The 19,330-nt window shown below is 51.5% G+C and overlaps 1 protein-coding gene across 1 annotated transcript in view; it reads left to right on the plus strand.

Moving 5' to 3' along the window:
• Nucleotides 1-408: 408 nt before the first annotated feature.
• Pdzrn3 (PDZ domain containing ring finger 3) overlaps nucleotides 409-19,330 on the plus strand; it is a 216,790-nt gene continuing 197,868 nt past the window's right edge. Inside the window, exons 1-2 of the mRNA XM_047534758.1 lie at nucleotides 409-1,261; nucleotides 15,819-15,905. Coding sequence (XP_047390714.1) covers nucleotides 539-1,261; nucleotides 15,819-15,905 — 810 coding nt within the window. The 5' untranslated portion in view covers nucleotides 409-538. The remainder of the gene's footprint in view (nucleotides 1,262-15,818; nucleotides 15,906-19,330) is intronic.

Below are 19,330 nucleotides of genomic sequence, written 5' to 3' on the forward strand. Positions count from 1 at the left end.
AGGACCGTAAGTGCTGAGATAGCGGCCCCGCGATATTTTTCGCCCTCTGCAGTCAGCGGAGAGAGGAGGGAGGAGTGCACGCCCCCGATCGGCTCCGGAAGGGACTCCCGGAGAACTGGCTTGGGCGAAAGTTGCAGCCTCTGCTCCAAACTCAGAGGTTCTCTGCGGGCGTTTGGTGCCCTAGAGCGAAACCTCGGAGAGAGCGGCGACAAGCCCCGAGGGGGTTGTGGCTGGCGCCCGGGGCGGATCAGCCCTGCCCCGAGAGCCTCAGGGTGTCCCCAGCCTCCTCTGCCTCGCAGCCTGCTCCCGGTCGCAGGGGGCGCACGGTAGGCCGCGGAGGCGGGATGTTCGTGCGCTCGCGCTCTGGCAAATACGGCCGGAGGAGTCCTGTTCTTCGGGCATTTTCCGAGGAAGTCTGGAGCAATTAGGCTCAGTCCGGGGAGAGCTAGCGAGCGGCGCGGCCGGCGTGTCTGGGCCGCCTCGCTGGGAGGGAGGGGCGGCCGGCCGCCCGGCGGCGACCCCGGGCCCGGCCGCCACCATGGGTTTCGAGCTGGACCGCTTCGACGGCGACGTGGACCCGGACCTGAAGTGCGCGCTGTGCCACAAAGTCCTGGAGGACCCGCTGACCACGCCGTGCGGCCACGTCTTCTGCGCCGGCTGCGTGCTGCCCTGGGTGGTGCAGGAGGGCAGCTGCCCGGCGCGCTGCCGCGGCCGCCTGTCGGCCAAGGAGCTCAACCACGTCCTGCCGCTCAAGCGCCTCATCCTCAAGCTGGACATCAAGTGCGCCCACGCGGCGCGCGGCTGCGGCCGGGTGGTCAAGCTGCAGGCGCTGCCCGAGCATCTGGAGCGCTGCGACTTTGCGCCCGCGCGCTGTCGCCACGCGGGCTGCGGCCAGCTGCTGCTGCGGCGCGACGTGGAGGCTCACATGCGCGATGCGTGCGACGCGCGGCCAGTGGGCCGCTGCCAGGAGGGCTGCGGGCTGCCGCTGACGCACGGCGAGCAGCGCGCGGGAGGCCACTGCTGCGCCCGGGCGCTGCGGGCGCACAACACCGCGCTGCAGGCCCGCCTGGGCGCGCTGCACAAGGCGCTCAAGAAGGAGGCGCTGCGCGCAGGCAAGCGCGAGAAGTCGCTGGTGGCGCAGCTGGCCGCCGCGCAGCTCGAGCTGCAGATGACCGCGCTGCGCTACCAGAAGAAGTTCACGGAGTACAGCGCGCGCCTCGACTCGCTCAGCCGCTGCGTGGCCGCGCCGCCCGGCGGCAAGGTAGGAGTCCGCGGTCCACCGCTACCCGCAGCCAGGCCCCGGGCCCGCCCCTTCCCTCCCCCTCTCCTCCCCTCCCCAGGAGTACCGGGATGCCAGGAGCTGCCTAGAACCATCCCTGCGTCCTATTCCAGTGCTCGCCAGCTCTATCAGCGGGTTCAGGTCGCTTACCTGTCCAAGCTCAGAGGCCGGAGGCCATGGTCCCTACAAGCTGGCCGGCCGCACAGGGCCAAGTAGAGCTACAGCTTCAGAGGACCTGGAAAGGCTAAAAAGAGCCCCCGAGCAAGTGTAGGGCATGAGTGGCGAATTGACTCCACTGTCAGAGCTTTTGCTGCTCAAACCAGCCAGGCAGGGAAGTTGCCTGTCCTCTCTTAAGGTCGGAAGCCATGGGTCTCACAATTGTGACACACAGAAGGAAGTATGATGCATAGGGTGAACTCCGCCCGTGCCCCTCTGGGGATCCAGAGAGAATAAAGGTAACCGGGCACGGTGGTGCACGTCTGTAATCCTAGCAGCCAGAGGCTGAGGCAGGAGGATGGCAAGTTCAAAACCAGGCTCAGCAACTTAGTGAGGCCCTAAGCAACTCAGCTAGACCCTGTCTCAAAATAAAAAATTTTAAACCTGGGCTGGCGATGTGACTCAGGGGTTAATTGCCCCTGGGTTCAATCCCTGGTACCAAAGCAAAAAACAAAGGGAACTCAGAGCCGGGATAGAGTAGGTTTGAGATGGGTGCCAGGGAGAGGCCTTTGGGCACAAGTTGGGTTCAGACGTGGGCTTTGCGCCCACCTCGGGGTTGTCCTTGAGCAAGATGTGTAACCTCCCCAGAGTTGGGAACCCTGTTTCCTGGAGAGGTGAAACAGTAAAACACAGCAGGGCACTTGCTGAGAGTGCATCCGGGCATTTCAGGAAGAATCACAGGGCCTCACCCCCAGCAAGAGAGAAGGGTGAGTTTTGTGGCTCTTTTTAAATCTGGGCTTTTTCCTGGCCAGCTGAGTGACCCTCACAGGTGCTTCAGTTTCTACCAGTGAAGAAAGTTGGCGTTTTCTTTAGGGCTAGGTATGGGAAGGCGTGGCCCGTGCCTGGCAGCGAGTAAATGCTCAACACCTGCTACCTGCATTTATTTTTTGCATCTCCCAGCCACCTCTGTGCTGCTGCTTGGCTCCTAAGAGCAGCCACAGCAAGGGTCCTCTCTGCTCCAGACTCAGCTCTTGCAGGTCATTTCCCTCCTGCGTGAGGTGGGTGTGATGCTTCCCATTTTGCGGATGAAGACATTGATGCTCAGGAGGGCCGGTTGTGTGCCGGGTGGTGGCGTGTAGGAGCCAGGCTGGGTTCAGACGCCATATGTGCCTGTGTCTCGCAGGCCAAGCTCTTAACCCGTGTCGTGTTGTCTCTCAATGGAGCCCTGAGTACCACTCGGTGTCAAGTGCCAACAACTGTAGGAAGCACTTTACGTGCATTATCCATTTAATCCTTGGAGATGAGGAAACTGACTCAGAGAGGTTATGTAACTTGTCCAAACTCAATCAGTGACTCAGGGGAAGGAGCTGGGTTCTGTCTCATCGTCTGAGTTCTCAGTCTCAGCATCTGTTGGAAGTGGGGGCTGTCCCATGCCCTGCGGATCATTTAGCCACGTTCTTGGCCTTTACTCCATTCCAGTCAATAGACCTTTCTCCCGATTCGCAACTGTCAAAAGTGCCCCTAAATATTGCCAGATGTCCACTGAGGGACATCACCATCCACCTATTTCCATTGCCAGAGCCACATTTTCAACAGCTGGGTGCTTTTGCTTTCCTGGGGAGGGGCATGGGCTGCTGCTCTAGTTGCCGCCTCCAGATGGCCTGGTGGAGAGGGGAACAGATTTGTCCAAGGGGGCCCAGGGGCCTGTGTCTGCTCTGCCTCCCTCCGTCCTCCCCCAGCCGGCCTCCTGCTCCTCTGTACACCCACGCCAGGCCTGCAAGTTTTCCAGCTCCCCTCCCCCTCCGTGGCCCCCTGCCTGTCTGTCAGCTGCAGCCTCAGCAGCTGGCTAGCTCTGGGTAAAGGGCAAATATTTACAGCTCCGTGGCTCACCCGGGACCGCACAGGCGCACAAAGGACTGGTGTGAGCCTATGAGTCACCCAAAGAGAGGGCACAGCTCGGTCTCCATTCAGGAGCCAGGTTCAGGGCGAAGGAGTTCCTGAGTGTCTCCTGTCTCTGCTGTCATGTAGACTTCCTGCGTCATTTTAAAAGTGACACTTATTTATAAATAAGCCATTCACTCTCCCATAGTTTACACTCGGCTCATTGTTGAGATAGTTTATTGTTTCTTTTTGCCTTTCTGTTTTCTTTCTGGAGTGTTTGGACAAACGCTCTCAGAATTAAAAATACGATACTTGAATCAAAACTGTGGATGTTTTTGAGGCCTGGCTGGGTTGGGGGAGGAAATCAAGGGTACTAAGTTTGGGGACAGGATGGTGGTTTTGAGCACTCAGGGGGTGCCTCGTTCTGGAGTCCTGATTGGCACCTCATGGATCTCAGTGCCAGCCTTGGGGACCTTCGATGGCTTGCTTCAAAGCTGCCCTGGCCTCAGACCCTGATGAGACACGGACCCTGGCCTGCCTCAGCTGGAGTCTTGGGGAAGCTTGTGCTTGTTGTCCTGCAGTTAACCCTGAGTGGCCCCTGCCCACAACCTTCCCTTCTCCCGAGCTGGCCATAGAAGTCCTCCCTCTGGACGCTGCCTGAGGACTTGTTTATTTCCTTGGGCCCACTCTGGCCTTGCTGTGCACTCTTTATTCAGCTCCTGACGGCTGAAGGTTTGACATTGCCTGGAACCTCTCATGTACAGCACTTTTCTTCCTTCCTTCTTTCCTTCCTTCCTTCTTTCTTTCCTTCCTTCCTTTCTTTTTAACAAGTGCTAATGTTTTCTCTGTTACAAGCTGAAATAGGTAAGGAACCCTCAGAAGATATTCGGTACCCACTCCAGAGCCTGACCTGGCCTTCTTCAGTCTTAGATTTCCCTTTTTAGACCCTTGCTGAGCACTTGGAGTTGGGCGGTGCTGTACCTGCATGGACGTCTCCTGTTGAAGATGTGAGCTAGGTCAGTGCTTCTCAAACTCAGCGTGACGGGAATCGCTGGAGGGCTTGTCAAGCCTCCTTGAATCCTACTCCTAGAGATTCTGATCCCCAGATCCTGGCGCCTGAGACTCTGCATTTCTAATGAGCTCCCTGGGATGCTGGTCCTTTGAATAACTGCTGAGTGGGTAGAGCAACATGCGTTGGTCTTCTCCACACCGTGAGAGTTTTACTGATGGTTGTCTGGTTAGTTACGTGGTAGTGCTGGGATCGAACTCAGACCCTTGCCATTGAGCTACATCCCAGCCCTCTGATCATTCTCTAAACCCCCCTCCCTAAACGTTTTTAAACCAGGGTAATATTTTAAAACCCACATCACCAGCAGTTAATGACTAGGTCATCATGGCCTAGAAAGACATTGCTAACCTGTCAGAGTCTGGGCTGCAGCAGATTTGGTGACTACACGGTTTTGCTCCTGGGTCTCAGTTTCCCATCCTAAGGCATCTGAATAGAAGAGCAAAACCATTTTAGAACACAAGTTTCTTCTGCTTTCTGTGAAAGGGAATATCCTGGGTAAAGCTTTCTTTGGAATTAGGAGAAGCCTGGGGCTCATCTTTATACCTCCTGCTGTGGATCCCCACATCCCGTCTCTCGTTACATCCTGCAGATCCTACCTCCTAAATGTCCCGTGAACCTCTTCACTGCTCTCCAGCTCATTCAAGTGCTCATCCAAGTGATCCCTCCCGCTAGGCCGAGGCTTCTCCCCGCCTGCCCGTTAGCACCTTGGCCCGGTGATTCCTGGTTGCGTGTGCATTGTGGGTGGTGATGCAGAGAGGAGGTTTGTGCATTGGAGGATGTCTGGTACCATCCCTGGTATCTACCTATCCTGGGGAGTCAAAAATATCTCCAGACCTGGCTAAACTGTGGCATAAAACTGGCCTTTGTCTCCACCAGCACTGTCTCTGGCCTGGACCACAACCTTTGATTCATTCTTTCCGTAGCACCAGGAATCCTCTCTTGGAGATGTAAATCTGCCCTCACTCTTCCTTCTTTAGTTCTCAGACTTGCCGTTTCCCGTGTGTGGCCCTGAGGTCCAGCCTGCTCTGGAGCCCGCTGGCTCCTGCCTGTGTTCATCTGCCCTCCATGTTCCCCCTCCAGCTTCCCTGGTCTCTGTGGGTCCGGGATGTGTCCCCAGGCTCCCTTTGCCTCTGGGCCTCGGCAGCTGCGCTTGTCTGCACCCGGGACAGTCATTCCGAGTTCTCTTCACGAGGTGATCTGCGAGTTTTCCACCTCCCCCGCCTTCTCAGCCTTCTGCCACCACTTAGGGTTTGCTCCTCAGTAGATGACCTTGCATCTCAGCCCCAGCATCCCCGCCTGCAGGAGGCCAGACTTCTGACCTCACGGTGTCCGGTGCCCTATCCCCCTCCCTCTGGCCACTCCTTCATGGCCTTTATCACAGCCGTCACTGAGTAATTGAAAGGGTCTGCCTTGTTCAGAGCTGTGTCCCCTGCATGAGATCCTTTGTCATGGGCACTGTAAGCTCTTGATACGTATTTGTTTGGGGGACAACTTCAAGACTGAAAGGGCTGTCTTGCCAGCCATGAGAACTTTGCAAAGTGGGCTTGCATTAAAAAAGAACGAGGTTTTCTGTGACCTGCTCCCTGCTGGTTAACGAAATGGTTTCCAGGCCCTTGGGTGGCATAGTTTTTCTTCCATTGGATCCACCCAGATCAAATTGTATCAAGCCCCAAATCCCAGAAGCCATTTTTCCCATTTCAGAACTGGAGATAATTGACTCTAATAGACAATTGTATCAAAAAGGTGTTCCAAATGTCGGAACTCTTTGAAAGGAATGTACAAGTGTGTGCCACGCACTACATTTTATCTCTGGCACCATCCTATGGCGTATCTAACAAAGCAGTCAAGTTGAGCTAGAAGAACTGAAGGCTTTTGCTTCTGTTCCATTCCGGTGGTTTATAAAGAAAGTTAGGCTTCAGTTTATACATGTGTCCTCAACCACACCAGGTTAAATGAGCGTGGCTTACATCATGTGATTTGGGGATTCTGTTGAGATTCATTTATTAGTGTCTGTAAAAGTATTTGAGTAGGTATCTTTATAAAGCATCTGTGCATCCAGCTGTAGACCAAGGAGCTTAAAATGAAGCAGAAGTGTCCGTTGGGTCCCACGGGGTGCCCTACAGTCAGAGATGTGAGTGTGCTCATAATGAGCTTCTTCATCGTCCTCTCTTTACTGTTTGCTTTTTCCTTCCCTCTTTGTAGGAGAGACAGATTGTAGAACATGATGAAGCAGATTGGTTAAAGTCTTCGTGCAAACCCAGAGTTCAAGTCAGAATTCACGCACCCAATTCAGCCAAGTACCCATTCCTGCCGCGTAACCCGCTCAGGGTTCACGCAGGCTTCCAAAGGACTGTTGGCCCCACATGGGTCGGAGCCGTGTGTGTGTGTGTGTTCCTCTGTTTCATGCTCAGAAAGATCTGGTAGATAGGCTCGCTTACCCTGACCGTGACCGTGCATGTGGCAGATGGGAACAGAGAAGTCCAGAGGTTAGGTAGCGGGCCCAGCACGTTCCCCAGACTCCTTTGTTGGCTTCCAGTCCATGGTGATAAAGTGGGCTCATCCCACGCCACAAGTCCTGTTTCCATAGGGCCAGTGGAGAATGTATGGCATAGGAGACGGATCCTGGCTCTGAAAGAGATTTCACCCAACTAAATGACAAGGAACCAAGAGATGGTATCCTGGATGGGCTAGTGTCTCGTGTCTTTAATTTTTATCTTGGTTATTTCAAGAGTGGTTAATGGAAGGAACCAAGTGAAATCCTTCCAATCCTGTTGTATCGCTGTGCAGTTGGTCCCATCCTTACGTCCTGAGTGCCTGACGCTGAGGTGGCTCTTTGGGTACAAACGTGAAATGGAGGAACTTTCGTTCAAGGGGCCAGACACCCACTTGCGCCTCTGAAAACACAGCTCAAGTCTTACCATTCTTGGCTCACCCAAACTTTTGAGCTGTGAGATAGTCACTACCTCCCCTTGAGTAGTGGTGTCCTAATAAGCCAGTTCCAATAAGAAGGGGAAGTGGTGTGACATAATCATCACCCTTGTGAAGAAAATAAGTACCAGATGGACCCAAGCGGCCATCTTGCTCCGGGTTCCATCTGTATAATTACAGGAACCACAACCCTCACGAAAGCAGCCCTGCAGCAACCCCGACCCCAGGAAGGGCTTGTGTGCAGCCAGGAGTCCTGGGCACAGAGGTTGCCCTAGAGTTTCGCTCAGATCTGCTTCTAGGTGCCCTGTGCCTTGGCTGTGTGGGGATCAAGAGAGGGACAGAGACCCATCAGCCTGTGGTCGGGGTTGGGTGCAGGCTGTGGGCCAAGCAGCAGGCTCGAGGGCGTCCTGAGCAGAGACCCTGGGATCGGTGGTACTGGGGCTCACGTGGTCCTTCTGCCCTGTGTCAAGGACTTCTGGAAGGGTCTCACTGTGAAATGGGAGTCCTCGAGGGACTTCCTGAAGCAACATGCATCCAGGGAACAGGAAGACCTTCAAAGCCCTTATGAAGCATATGCTAAGTGTTTGGCACCTGTAGACATTTTTATTAAAAATAAAAAAATGGCTGAAGAAATGTTAGAAAATTGGATTGTTACAGAGAAGAAGGGAGGAGAGTTCACTTTGACCATGAGCCTCCCCTTGGTCCAAGCCGCCCAGACTCTGGAGTTCTGTTCTCTGTTTTTCCACGGTGGGAAGCAGGTGAGAGAGGCCCTGCAGCTCAGTGCCACTGTTCAGGGTTGCAACCCGGGCCACCCTAAGAGGTCAAGGAGGAGCTTACGGCGTGGGAATGACACGGGGCTGTGGGGCTGGGACATGTGTTTATATCCGTCCCATTCAAATTAAAGCCTGGGCACCTCCCACCTTCTTGTAAGCAAGGACTGTTGGCTTTGTAACTGAGCGGCCTTCGCTTTCTATGTAATTTGGGGAAGAAAAGCAGGTTGGGTAATTGAGTGTTTAAATTTCAAAAACTGCAACCACCCTGTCTTAGTCTGTTTGGACTGCTGTAACAAAAATACCCCCAAACTGGGCAGTTGATAAGCAACAGAAATTTACCTCTCACCGTTCCAGAGGCTGGGAAACCCAAGGTCAAGGTGCAGCAGATTCAGTGTTGGGCAAGGGCCTCCTGGTTCCCAGGTGGAATCTTTGCTCACAGGGGAGGGATCAGGGGTCTCTTGAGGGCCTCTTTTTAAAGGACACTGATTCCTGATCACAGTTAAAGGCCCTATCTGTTAATGCCATCACTTTGGGGGTAGGATCTCCACATGTGCCTTTGGGGGCACATGGACATTTACACCATGCCACCCCCTTAGTCCTTCAAGTGGGCATATTAAGATCCTGCAGCACTTTAATAAGATCTGTGGAGGCGGTGTTGCTGGTGGTGTTGCTTTGGATTGTTTTGGTGAATATCCACCCAAAAAGCAGATGCGGCGATGACAAAAATCAGCATTTAAAATCAAAGTGTTGTAAATAGAAAATCACACATTTAGGGTTTTTTCAGTTTTGTTTTTCTCTCAGAAAAGTGTTGGAAAATCTTTATTTATGTCTCTTACATTATTTTCCAAAACTATTTTGCTTGACTCACGCATGTGCACACACTATTTCGCAGATATCACGACTCTGGGGACGCTGCTGTTGTTGTTCCTGTGCCCGTTTCCCCAGGCCCTTGGCCTCTTTCCACCCTGTTCTGGTGAGGATACAGCCTGCTAATCCTCCCCTTGACCGGCTCATCTGTTTTCAACGCATCCTCAGGCCTTGCTCCTGTGACCACGTTCAGTCTCGGGCGTGATCTGTTTCCTCCTGGGCTCTTCCTCCAAGAAGCACGCTTTAGAACAGGAGTTTGGATCACAGGGGGGACTCGGTCTGCACTGCTTCATTCCGAGTCACACAGTCTGCATTCTGAAGGGAACAGAAGCCTGCGTGACTAGGGGTCACCCCAGCTCCGCAGTGCAGACCCGGCCGGGGCAGCCCGCTCTGCCTCCCGGTCCCCACCCGGCGCCTCTGCACATGTTTGCAGGGAGGCTGCTAAATATGCAGTGCTTTCTTGTCACTAGTCAAAAGGCAGAGCCGGTTCCCAGCTGTGTGGCGCGTCACTGGGGCGGAGAGGTGCCCTGTCCCCCAGACACCGGCCAGTGGTCACTCCGAGGTTTTCCTCTAACCCGCTGGGCGACTTTCCAGCGGAGCCTGCTCTCCACTGTGAGATCCCAGCAGCGACTGAGAAAGCCCGTCAGTGTGCAAGAAGGAGTTTCAGGAAGAGTCCACAGTGACGGTGGCGTGGCTGGAGTCCATGAGCCACCGCACTGATTAGGAGATGGCAGGCACCCAGGCTGTGAGGCCGGTCGTCTGGAGGAGGTGGTGACAGAGTGACACTGAAATGAAAAGGGACTTTGCCCATGGAGGACAGTTCACATTCTTGGATGCTTAAAAAGCAAAAGCCCTCATAAGATGTCTTTTTGACCATCCAAGTGCGGTCCTGCGTCCCTTAACAACTTATGCGCGTTCCGAGAAATGCCTCCTCAGGTGAATTTGTCACCATGCAGACACTGTGACACAGATTCAGATGACGGTGACAACGCCAGGCCATGCAGTCTTGAGGGAATGGCATTGGCGTGTGTGCTGATGCGCACGCACGATTAACAGTATTGACTTTTCACCGTGACGTCTCTCCCCCGACCCCCCGATTCTTAAACAGTTCGCCCCAAGTTGAAAGCTGACCAGATTTTGTTTTAGATAATTTTAACATCCCTCCAGATGTCACGTGTTGGAATATGGTCGCGAAGCTTATTTCAAACAGCCTCGGCTGTGTGTTCCTGACACGTAAGCTTTGATCTCTGCTGGTGACTTGCTGGCTTAGGTGATTTGCAAGTTGATGTCACAGTTTGGATCTCGACACAGCTTCTTCTCCAGAGTTGATCTATCTATGCCGTGTGTCTCAGTCAGCCTTTTTCGCTGCTGTGACTGGAAGACCTGACAAGAACAAATTCAGAGGAGGAAAAGTTGATCTGGGGGTCTCAGAGGTGTCAGTGCATAGATGGCTGGCTCCATTCCTTGGGGCCTGAGATGAGGCAGAATATTGTGGAGGAGGGATGTGATGGAGGGAAGCAACTGGAAGCATAGTACCAGGAAGATGAGAGAGAGTTTCACTCAACAAGGACAAAATGTGAACCCCACAGGCACGCCTCCAGGGACCCGCCTCCACAGCCACACCCCACCTGCCTACGCTACCACCCAGTTAATCCCTACCGGGGATTAATGCACTGATTAGTTTAAGGCTCAGCTCAGCCCAGTCGCTTCACCTCTAAGCCTTCTTGCATTGTCTCACCATGCACGAGCTTTGGGGGCACCCGGATCTAAACCATAATGCCTTGTGTCAATTCTGGAGCCCCAAGCCACACCTGAGGAGACCTACATTCTGCCAGGCCCCAGCTGCCCCCTTAAATTGGGCTCTGGGTGGGAACCGGGGTGCCAAGGGGCTTTTAGAACACCCTCCCAGCTGCAAGGAAATAGTGATGTCGCCGGACACCAGGATAGGACTGCTCTTCCTCCTGACACCCTCACTGCAGCTCCTTGGTGGGCTCCCTTCCTCGGGGTCCCGGCTGTTAGGAAGCGGGGCCTGCCCCAGGGAGGCATTAGAGTAGGGGCAGCCCGGGAAAAGCTACCGAGGAGGTGGCGACTCGCTTCAGCTCGGTGCTGCGGTTTCTCCTATTCTTTGCCTGGTTTTCTTTCCAGCCCATCCAGACTGGCTGATCTGGTAGCATTTGGAGCCGCCCAGAGTGTCTGGCAGTGCCCAGGAACCTCTGTCTCCGCTATTCATATCCAAGTCCACAGTTTTTCTTTTTGTTTCTTGGACCAGGGATTGAACTACCCAAGGGCACTTAACCCCTGAGCCACATCCCCAGCCCATTTTTATATTTTATTTAGAGACAGAGTCCCACTGAGTTGCTTAGGGCCTCACTAAGTTGCTGAGGCTGACTTTGAACTCCTGGTCCTCCTACCTCAGCCTCCCAAGCTGCTGGGATGACAGGTGTGGCCACCGCACTGGCCCCCAGTTTCTTGAACTTGATGTTCTGGCTGTGCCATCCTCTGTTGGACGGCTGTGCTCCCAGCCCGTGTGCTTCCAGGCTGGGCGTGTGGTGTGTCCGATCGCCCCGGGCTGGCCCACAGCCCACTGGGTCAGCATGGCCTGCAGGTGCAGGCTGAGCTGCTCCCCTGGTCTTTCATACCGTGCTTTCCTCCACCTCCAGAATAAAAACCATCCGCCAGGTACTTCCTCAGCTGGCTCCTCGGGTAAAGAGCAGAGAGAGGTAAGGAGAACATAGAACAGATTTCTCTGCTTCACTCCAGGGCTCAGGTCTCCAGGCTTGCTTTAGATAGGTGGACCTCACCTAGGGTTAGACGTTCTCCATTGCTTGGATTTTGCAGAAGGGTGAATCATGTTGCTGAAGAGCTTGTGACCTCGGGGCTGGGACAGATCCCGACACTATGCCCTGCTTATGTTCTCAGCACTTACTCTCAGCCAGCGTGCTGAGCATTTGTGTACAGTCATGAGTTCTAACCTAGCTCACACCCTGGCCATACCCATTCTACAGATGAGGAAATTGATCACAAGTCTTACCTCTGCAGCCCACAATCTTAGCCACAATGCTCTTCCCATTGGGGCATGACACTCTCAGGCTGCTCTTCCAAGTATCAAAGACTCTCTTCCTCTTTGCACCTATTGTTGTATAATCCAACATGCAAACTGTCAATTACACAGCTGTCCTAATGGCTAATCCGTCCTGCGAGGATAGTGTGCAGGCATTTCATTGTGTAGAGAGCAGGGACCTGGGTGCCAATCCCGGACCTCCCGCTTGGCTACCGTGATAGTAAGTGTGATCCTCCTGAGCCCCAGTTTCCCCAGGCGTGGAGAGTTGAGGAAATGCCTGCTTCAGAAGGAAGCAGGGTTGCCCTACCTGCTGCCTACATGAAGGAGGATCTTTACCCCTCTTGGGTATGGAGGCATGGAGGAAACTGCAGAGGTGGGTTATGATAAACTACCCAAATGCACCAGTGTTGGGCAAGTTTCCCTTTACACAAAAGACACCTCTGTCAATGCAATGTGAGCAGCAAGGCAGCCCTGGTCCCCCTTCACCCTCACCCCCTTTATGCACCTCTTTAGCAGGTGGAATGTCATTGATGGGGGTCATTTTAATATTAGTACCCTCTCTCCTGAAGCATTTTGAGCCCAGGAACAGGTTCAGTGGTTAATCAAAGACTCATGTTAACACATGTACCTGTGTTGTGTGAGATCTAGTGTTTATAATGTCTACTAATAATCCTTCTGACGATTAAAAGTAGTTAAGATTGTTAGCAGAGAAGGGAGAGGAAAGGAGAAACCAGAATCGTGGTCATGAGGAGAGACTGGATCAGGATCTGCTAATCAGATGGAAAAACGAAAAGAATCCAGCCCAACTGAGCTTTTATGGTAGCCTCCCAGGCTCCTGTGGTGAATCTTCTCCATGTTGATTTGCTCCTGATTTCTTTTCCTAAAATAGAAACTGCAACCTAAAGCCGGTGTCGAAACCTCCTGGCCAGCAGAGGAGTTCCAGGTGCTTGTAGAAAATGAGAGTACCCCTCTTTCTTCCCAGAAATTGCACCTGGCAATGCCAGCTGGGTTGTTTGCATGCAGCTATTTAAAGAAGATATTTTGGGCTTTGTCTCATTTGTCCCTCCAAAGAGATCCCTGAGGCCAGGGCCAGATTCGGATGTCTTTGGGCACCTCAGATTGCATCTATTGCAGATAAAGCATTTAACAAAAATGACTTGTAATTTTGTCCTGCCACGGGTCTCTGGTGTAAGCCCTCCTGTAAATGAGTTCCTGTTGTTGCAGCTTCAACAGCAAAACCATCTGGGGTAGGCCTAAGGTGATCTGACCTACCTGAGGTTGTCTTCTGCATTCCACACTAAAACTGGGTAGTGCAGAAGAGTGAGTGAGGTCTAGACTTGAAGGGTGTGGAGTTAAGTGCCAGCTTGACCCTTAACTAGCTCCTTGGTGTGGGACGGTTTCCGTCAGTCTTCGTCTTCCACTTCATGACTTGAGTGTGGTAATTTCTAAGATTGGTTCGATGGGGAAATGAAATAGAACCTTTAGGTGTTCAATATAGTTTCTGGCACATGTCAGTAACCAATAAATGTTAGCCGTTAGCACTGGCCATGCAGTGTCGTATAATAATCCTTCCCTGCCTCCCTGCTCCCTGCTCCCTGGTGTGCCTGCTTTCAAGTGCTTATCACGCAGTAGATTTTAAACTAATCTTCGCCATCATCTGATTGTGAGTTCCCCTTTGTACCTCCTTTGAGGTTGTCAGACTAAAGCCATCTGCCTCGGATTAGTGTGTGGCTGCAGGCTCTATCATTGATTAGTTTTGAAACTCAGGCATGTCAGATACGTAAGATAACTTGCTTGAGTTCCCGTGTGCTTCTGACTTCTCCCTTCTCGGAGAGCAAGGCAAGAAGTGGACTTAGTAATAGTTTTCAGTGTCCAAGGCAGAAAAACTGTTTGGGCTTGGGAGTCGTGTTTACGTCTCAGAACCATTAGATGGACTCTGAAGTCTTAGTCTGCTACAGCAGCGAAAATTGCTGCCTTTGTTAACTGCGAATGAGTTACAGAGGCCGCTAGCCTTGCGAGAGACTTTGGATGCTCGTGCTGTTGGTTGGATTTCCTTTAAATGCAATGAAATATGCTGTCACTAAGGAGACTCAGCTGGTTTTCATTAGTTACTGTGGGTGGATGGAGTCTAACTTTTATATCAAAATTCTCTTATGTATGTCAAGTGAGTTGTCCTTCCAAAATGAATGCTGTGTTGTTCTTAGGGGACACCCAGTTCTTGCACCAGGAAAGGATGTCTTTTTCTAATGATAAATGGTCGTTTTTGATTTGAGAGGATTTTTGTAATTAATGGTTAGGCTCACATGAAATTTTTGAACATGTTTTATTCTTCCGCATATGAACTAGTCATGAGGACATGAGGAACTGTGGTTACTAAGAACTGTAAGTCTATAATAATTAATAATAATAATATTGTAATTTTGGTGGGGGTGCTAGGAATTGATTCCAGAGGCATCTTATCATTGAACCATATCCTCAGCCCTTTTATTTTTTATTTTGAGACAGAGTCTCAATAAGTTGCTGAGACTGGCATTGAACTTGGGATCCCCCTGCCTTTGACTCCCGGTCCAGGGGATGGCAGGCGGGCTCCCTGCCCAGCTGGAATAACCTTGTGGAGAGGAGGTTCTGTTGGCAACACATGGAAACAGTTGCCCTGCCCTCCTGGCCACAGATGGGAACAGAGTTGCACCTTGAAGCCTAAGGCAATAAATGACCGGGTGTTCCGGAAACCTCTGGGGCTCTGCTCAGGGTGACACTCCTTTTTTTGCCCACTCGTGTGGGGGACTCCCATGGTTGCTGGTGGCATTCAAATGTTGACCTAGAAAATGTAGAAGACAATGCCCAATTAGGAATCAGTCACCATCAAAATAAAATCTTGTTCTGAGCTTCCAGGGTTGTTTTTAACCAGCTTATCATGAAATATTTCATATCTCGATAAGTCTTTAAAGAGTGCGGTGCTTAAGCGGAGAGCATTTTTAGTGAGCCAATGCCGGTTCCTAGGCAGTTCTCGCAAGGTTTCTCGTCTCCTCCGTGTAATTGGAGGTGTTTCTCAGGTGTGTTAGTTCCATGCTGCCCTCAAAGGCTGTTGGGTGACGGTTTCTGCAGAAGATTCCCTGCTTTCATCCCTCTGTTGCTTGAGAGGGTTTTTTGACCATTGGGCCTCGTGCCTGGGCGACCTCTGCTAGTTGATTTAAAGGGTCTTGAGCTGACCCGTCTTGCACAGGCGGTTTGGTGTTAAAAAGCTCGTTATTGCATATCGACTTCATGAAAATGTCCCTTCCCTTTTCCCGTAGATGCAGGATTTTGTTTTCCCTCCGTGTCTGCCTCTGACTTTTCCACACCATCCCCGCCCCCAGGTCTCCCAACAGAGGACTGTTGACGGCCTTGGTGAGCTCCCAGCCTGTGTGGGTTGCCACTTGAACCTTTGGTGACTCAACATGAATGCCACCATGGAGAAGGTCTGAGAAACAGAGTCACCACCTAGACAACCAGTGTCCAGGGGGCCTGGCATAGAAGGGGGCATTTGCAGAGTGGCATTACTGGCAGGAAACGTGCGCCGGGCACGTCCGCACATTCTTATGTGATCATCCCGAGGCTACATGCTATCTGGACAGGATCGCGACCTTCAAAAGATGGGAGCAGAGTTTTAGATTGCGTTCCAGGAATTTCCTTGGTTAAACTTCCCAACAGATAAAGAATTTCTAAAATGATTAGCTCCGTTGTCCCAAGTCCACTTCTAAAGAAAATCCCCACCGTCTGTTTCCTGTTTGTAAATAAACACACGGACTCATCTGTTCCCTGCAGGGTGAAGAAACCAGAAGTCTCACTCTTGTCTTGCACCGGGACTCCGGCTCCCTGGGATTCAATATTATCGGTGGCCGGCCATGTGTGGTATGTTCATTGCTACAATGTGTTTTCCCCTTCCCTGGGGTAGCTGGAAGAGAGGTCAAGGTTTGAGGTGTGAGTTTGCAGGGGGAGGGTTGGAAACCCTGGTCACCTCACTGTGCTCTCCGTGGCTAGGGTTCACTGTATAATCGACATCTTCACCCGGGGATTTTTCTTTTGCTGTGGTCTCCTGCAAGATGGCAGCTCAGCTCACTCACTCTTTTGCATTTGGGGTGCATTTCGGTTGAGCTGAATGAAATTGTGTGAGGGGGGTGCACATGGACCTGGGTAACCAGCCACCCTCCTAAACCAAGCGGGACTGTGGGCTGCCAGAGCAGCAGTCTGACCTTGGGTTCCTTCCAGCAGTAGTCTGTCTGCTCCTCCTTGGGTCCATGGGTCTTTGCCTTCCTTGACCCGTTCCAAAGTCACATCTGTCACTTTAACCTGGAGGAAAACGTCTGCGGAGAGGGCCCCAGGGAGCAGCAAGGGTCGTGTGTCAGGGGCTTATCCAAAAGTGTGCCATCTCTTGCTCTTCTCTTTTGGTGGCTGTTTACTCATTTGTCAGCTCAAAACAATTGAAAGAAAGGAAAAGAAAATGAAGTTTGCTTGTTCAGCAAACAAGTATTAAACACAGGTTGTGCACCAGGACTGGGAAGTCCAGTGAGACCAGGGAGAAGCGTCCCTGAGGTCCTGGAGTTTATACCAGGCAGGAAGCAGGTCAGTACAGTTGGTCTAGACCCAGAGAAATGCCGTGAAGGAGGGCCAGGGTGGCGTGTGGGGCGTTTTAGAAGCAGTGGACTTCATCAGCCAGGTGAGGAAAGATCATGAGCAGAAACCTAAAGGGTGAGAAGAGCAGCCACGTGGCCATGGGGTGGGTGCCCTGCCTCATAGAAGTCACACGGAGATGGCGACTCACAGCCACAGGGGGCAGAGATGACCTCACCGTGCTTGCTGTAGCACCTGTGCTGGGTCTAGCTAGGCCAGCCTGGGGGCTACTTACCCCTAGAGGGGGAGTTGTCCTGGGCAGGACCCATTGCAACTGAGTTTTGAAGGCTGTGCTAGAGTTTGCTAGGTTAGAGGATCATATTGTGTGTGTGTGCATGTGTATGCGTGCATGTGTGTGTGTGTGTGTGTGTGTGTGTGTGTGTGTGTGTGGTTGAGCCCTGTTGACTATAAAATAAATTGAGTAGGTTTAGTTCACCACTGTTACCGGTTTTAAGAGCCAAGGTCAATAAATTGAGTTACTTTGCTTGTTAGATGTTGTACGTCTTTTGCAGCCGAAAGATCCCACCTGAGGAGGGCCAGTTCTCTGCCTCAGCTCTAACCCCAGCAGAGGGGCGCTGCAGGTGGCCGGCTCAGAGGCGCGTCTCTGCTTGGCTGCTGTTGAGAGACCTGTTGCACTTCCTGACGCCAGCCAGGGGGGAGGCGAGGTTCTGAGCCTGGTCCAGAACTGCCTTCCTGCTCTCCGTCCTTGCACCTAGCAAAGGGCAGACTTCTCATTCTTTTCGTTTTCCTATAAAAAGGTGATATAAGGATAGACCAGACCTGATTTTGTGGATTGCCTGATGTTCTCCACTTAGCTGGGCTTTTGGCAAGAACTCGGTGCCTACCCTCCAGGGCAGAGTTTGCCCTGGTGGTTTTAAAAGCACGTTCTGATGTGCAGAAATAGCATAAGGAAATCTGAATGTATCCCACACTGGTACCTGAAAAATTTGGCAGATCAGGGAGTACCTAGGAAAGAGCCGAGATGAGCCCCGGTGTACAGGCGTGGTTAGGGATGGGCGCAGGGGACAGTCAAACACACAGGTCTCTCAGAGCATGTGATGCTCTGGGCCAATCACATCATCGACTCATCAGCCCCCAATCCTGAAGAGCGGCAGCAGCCAGCGGGGCCATCAGACACCTGCTCAAGCCTTGGGTAGGTGAGTGTTATTTCCAGGTACCCCGGATAGAAACAATCCCGTGCATCTTTCTTTCACCCAGACCAGCAAAAGAGATCCCAGCCCTGTTAGTTCACCTTGATTAATAGCTCCAGCTTAAAATGGATTAGGCAGGGAGCCAAACTAAGAATAAAGAGATGCCTTTTAAAGAGCAGAGTCTCTCAGAAATGGGCCTGGTCAGGCTTTCTTTGAGTCTGTGCCTCTGCATTTGCCCTTCCTAGGCCTCCTGCAGGCTTCATGTAGCCTAAATTCTGGTGCTTGGTTTTGCTTGTTCCTCTCTGGTTTTGGTTGGATCTTTCTAGTCTCTTTTAGAATGATTGTGCACAGTGTGGCGTTTTGTAAAGCAAAACAAAGCCAAATTTCCATCCCCTGTCTCTGTTCTTCTTCTCCAGCCAAGAAATAGAAAGTGGTTCAATCAAAGGAAACAGAGATTCCTTTTCATTTGATATATGGACATCAACTCTTAGGGAACACAATCATCCTCATAAATCCTTGGTGGTCTACTAGAATGTCTAGGTTCCTGTACTGGATAGAATATCGCACACGTAGCAGTGTTGGAATTCTGAATTCTTGTGTATTTTGAGTTTTCTCAAATAGCATTACATGTGCACAAGAATTATTCAAGCCTCAGCATAAAATCAAGTTATACTTTTTTTTTTTAGCTGTGTGTTCTTGGATAAGTAACTTAACTTCTCTGAGTTCTGACATTTTCGTCTATGGGATGGCTATATTGGTATTTACTGCCTGTGATTTTTGGGAAGACTAAATGATACATAGAGGGCTTACTGCATATTTGGTGCCTAGTATTTCTCAGTAAATAGAAGTTGTTGGGCATCTGTCTTACATTTGAGTTGTGCATGTAGAGGTAACCCCGATGCATTGGGACTAGTGCAGTAGTTGGCTGCCATGAGAGGGAGAGACCTTGGATATTCAGATGGCAGAGGGTCAGGAGTTGGGGGCCGTGCAGAACGCTCTGCAGCTTGAAGGATGCCTTCCTAGGATCGCTGATCCAACACAGCACCCACAGTCATACCGTGGCCCTTCTCTTGAAAGAATGTTGATGGAATCCAGATGGCAGTTAGAAATGTATCTTTGTCATGTGGGTTAAATGTTGGGAGGAACACTTAATGCTCATTTTAGGTTGTGATTTGGGTTTCTTCTGATGAATCATATAGCATGAGAGAGAGAAAGAGAGAGAGAGAGAGAGAGAGAGAACACACATATTTGCATGCATGAGCTGTGGGGGTGGATGCAGGGAGGGAGATGGGGCCAAGGAAGGTATTTTCCCAGCCTTGGTTATTGCTGTTGGATTTGAGGGGTTGATTGAATCACATAATATAGGGGTTTAGAATATAGGGTTTTTTTTTTTTCCTATTTATAGAGGAAAATGTTGTATTTTCATTGTTATATTTTGACCGTGGCATTTTTACATATTTATATGCAGAGTAAGTATTATTAACATAGATCTTCTTAGGCTGCTGTGGAAGGAAT

The sequence above is a fragment of the Sciurus carolinensis genome, chromosome 19, assembly GCF_902686445.1.
Source record: "Sciurus carolinensis chromosome 19, mSciCar1.2, whole genome shotgun sequence".
NCBI classification, from domain to species: Eukaryota; Metazoa; Chordata; class Mammalia; order Rodentia; family Sciuridae; genus Sciurus; species Sciurus carolinensis.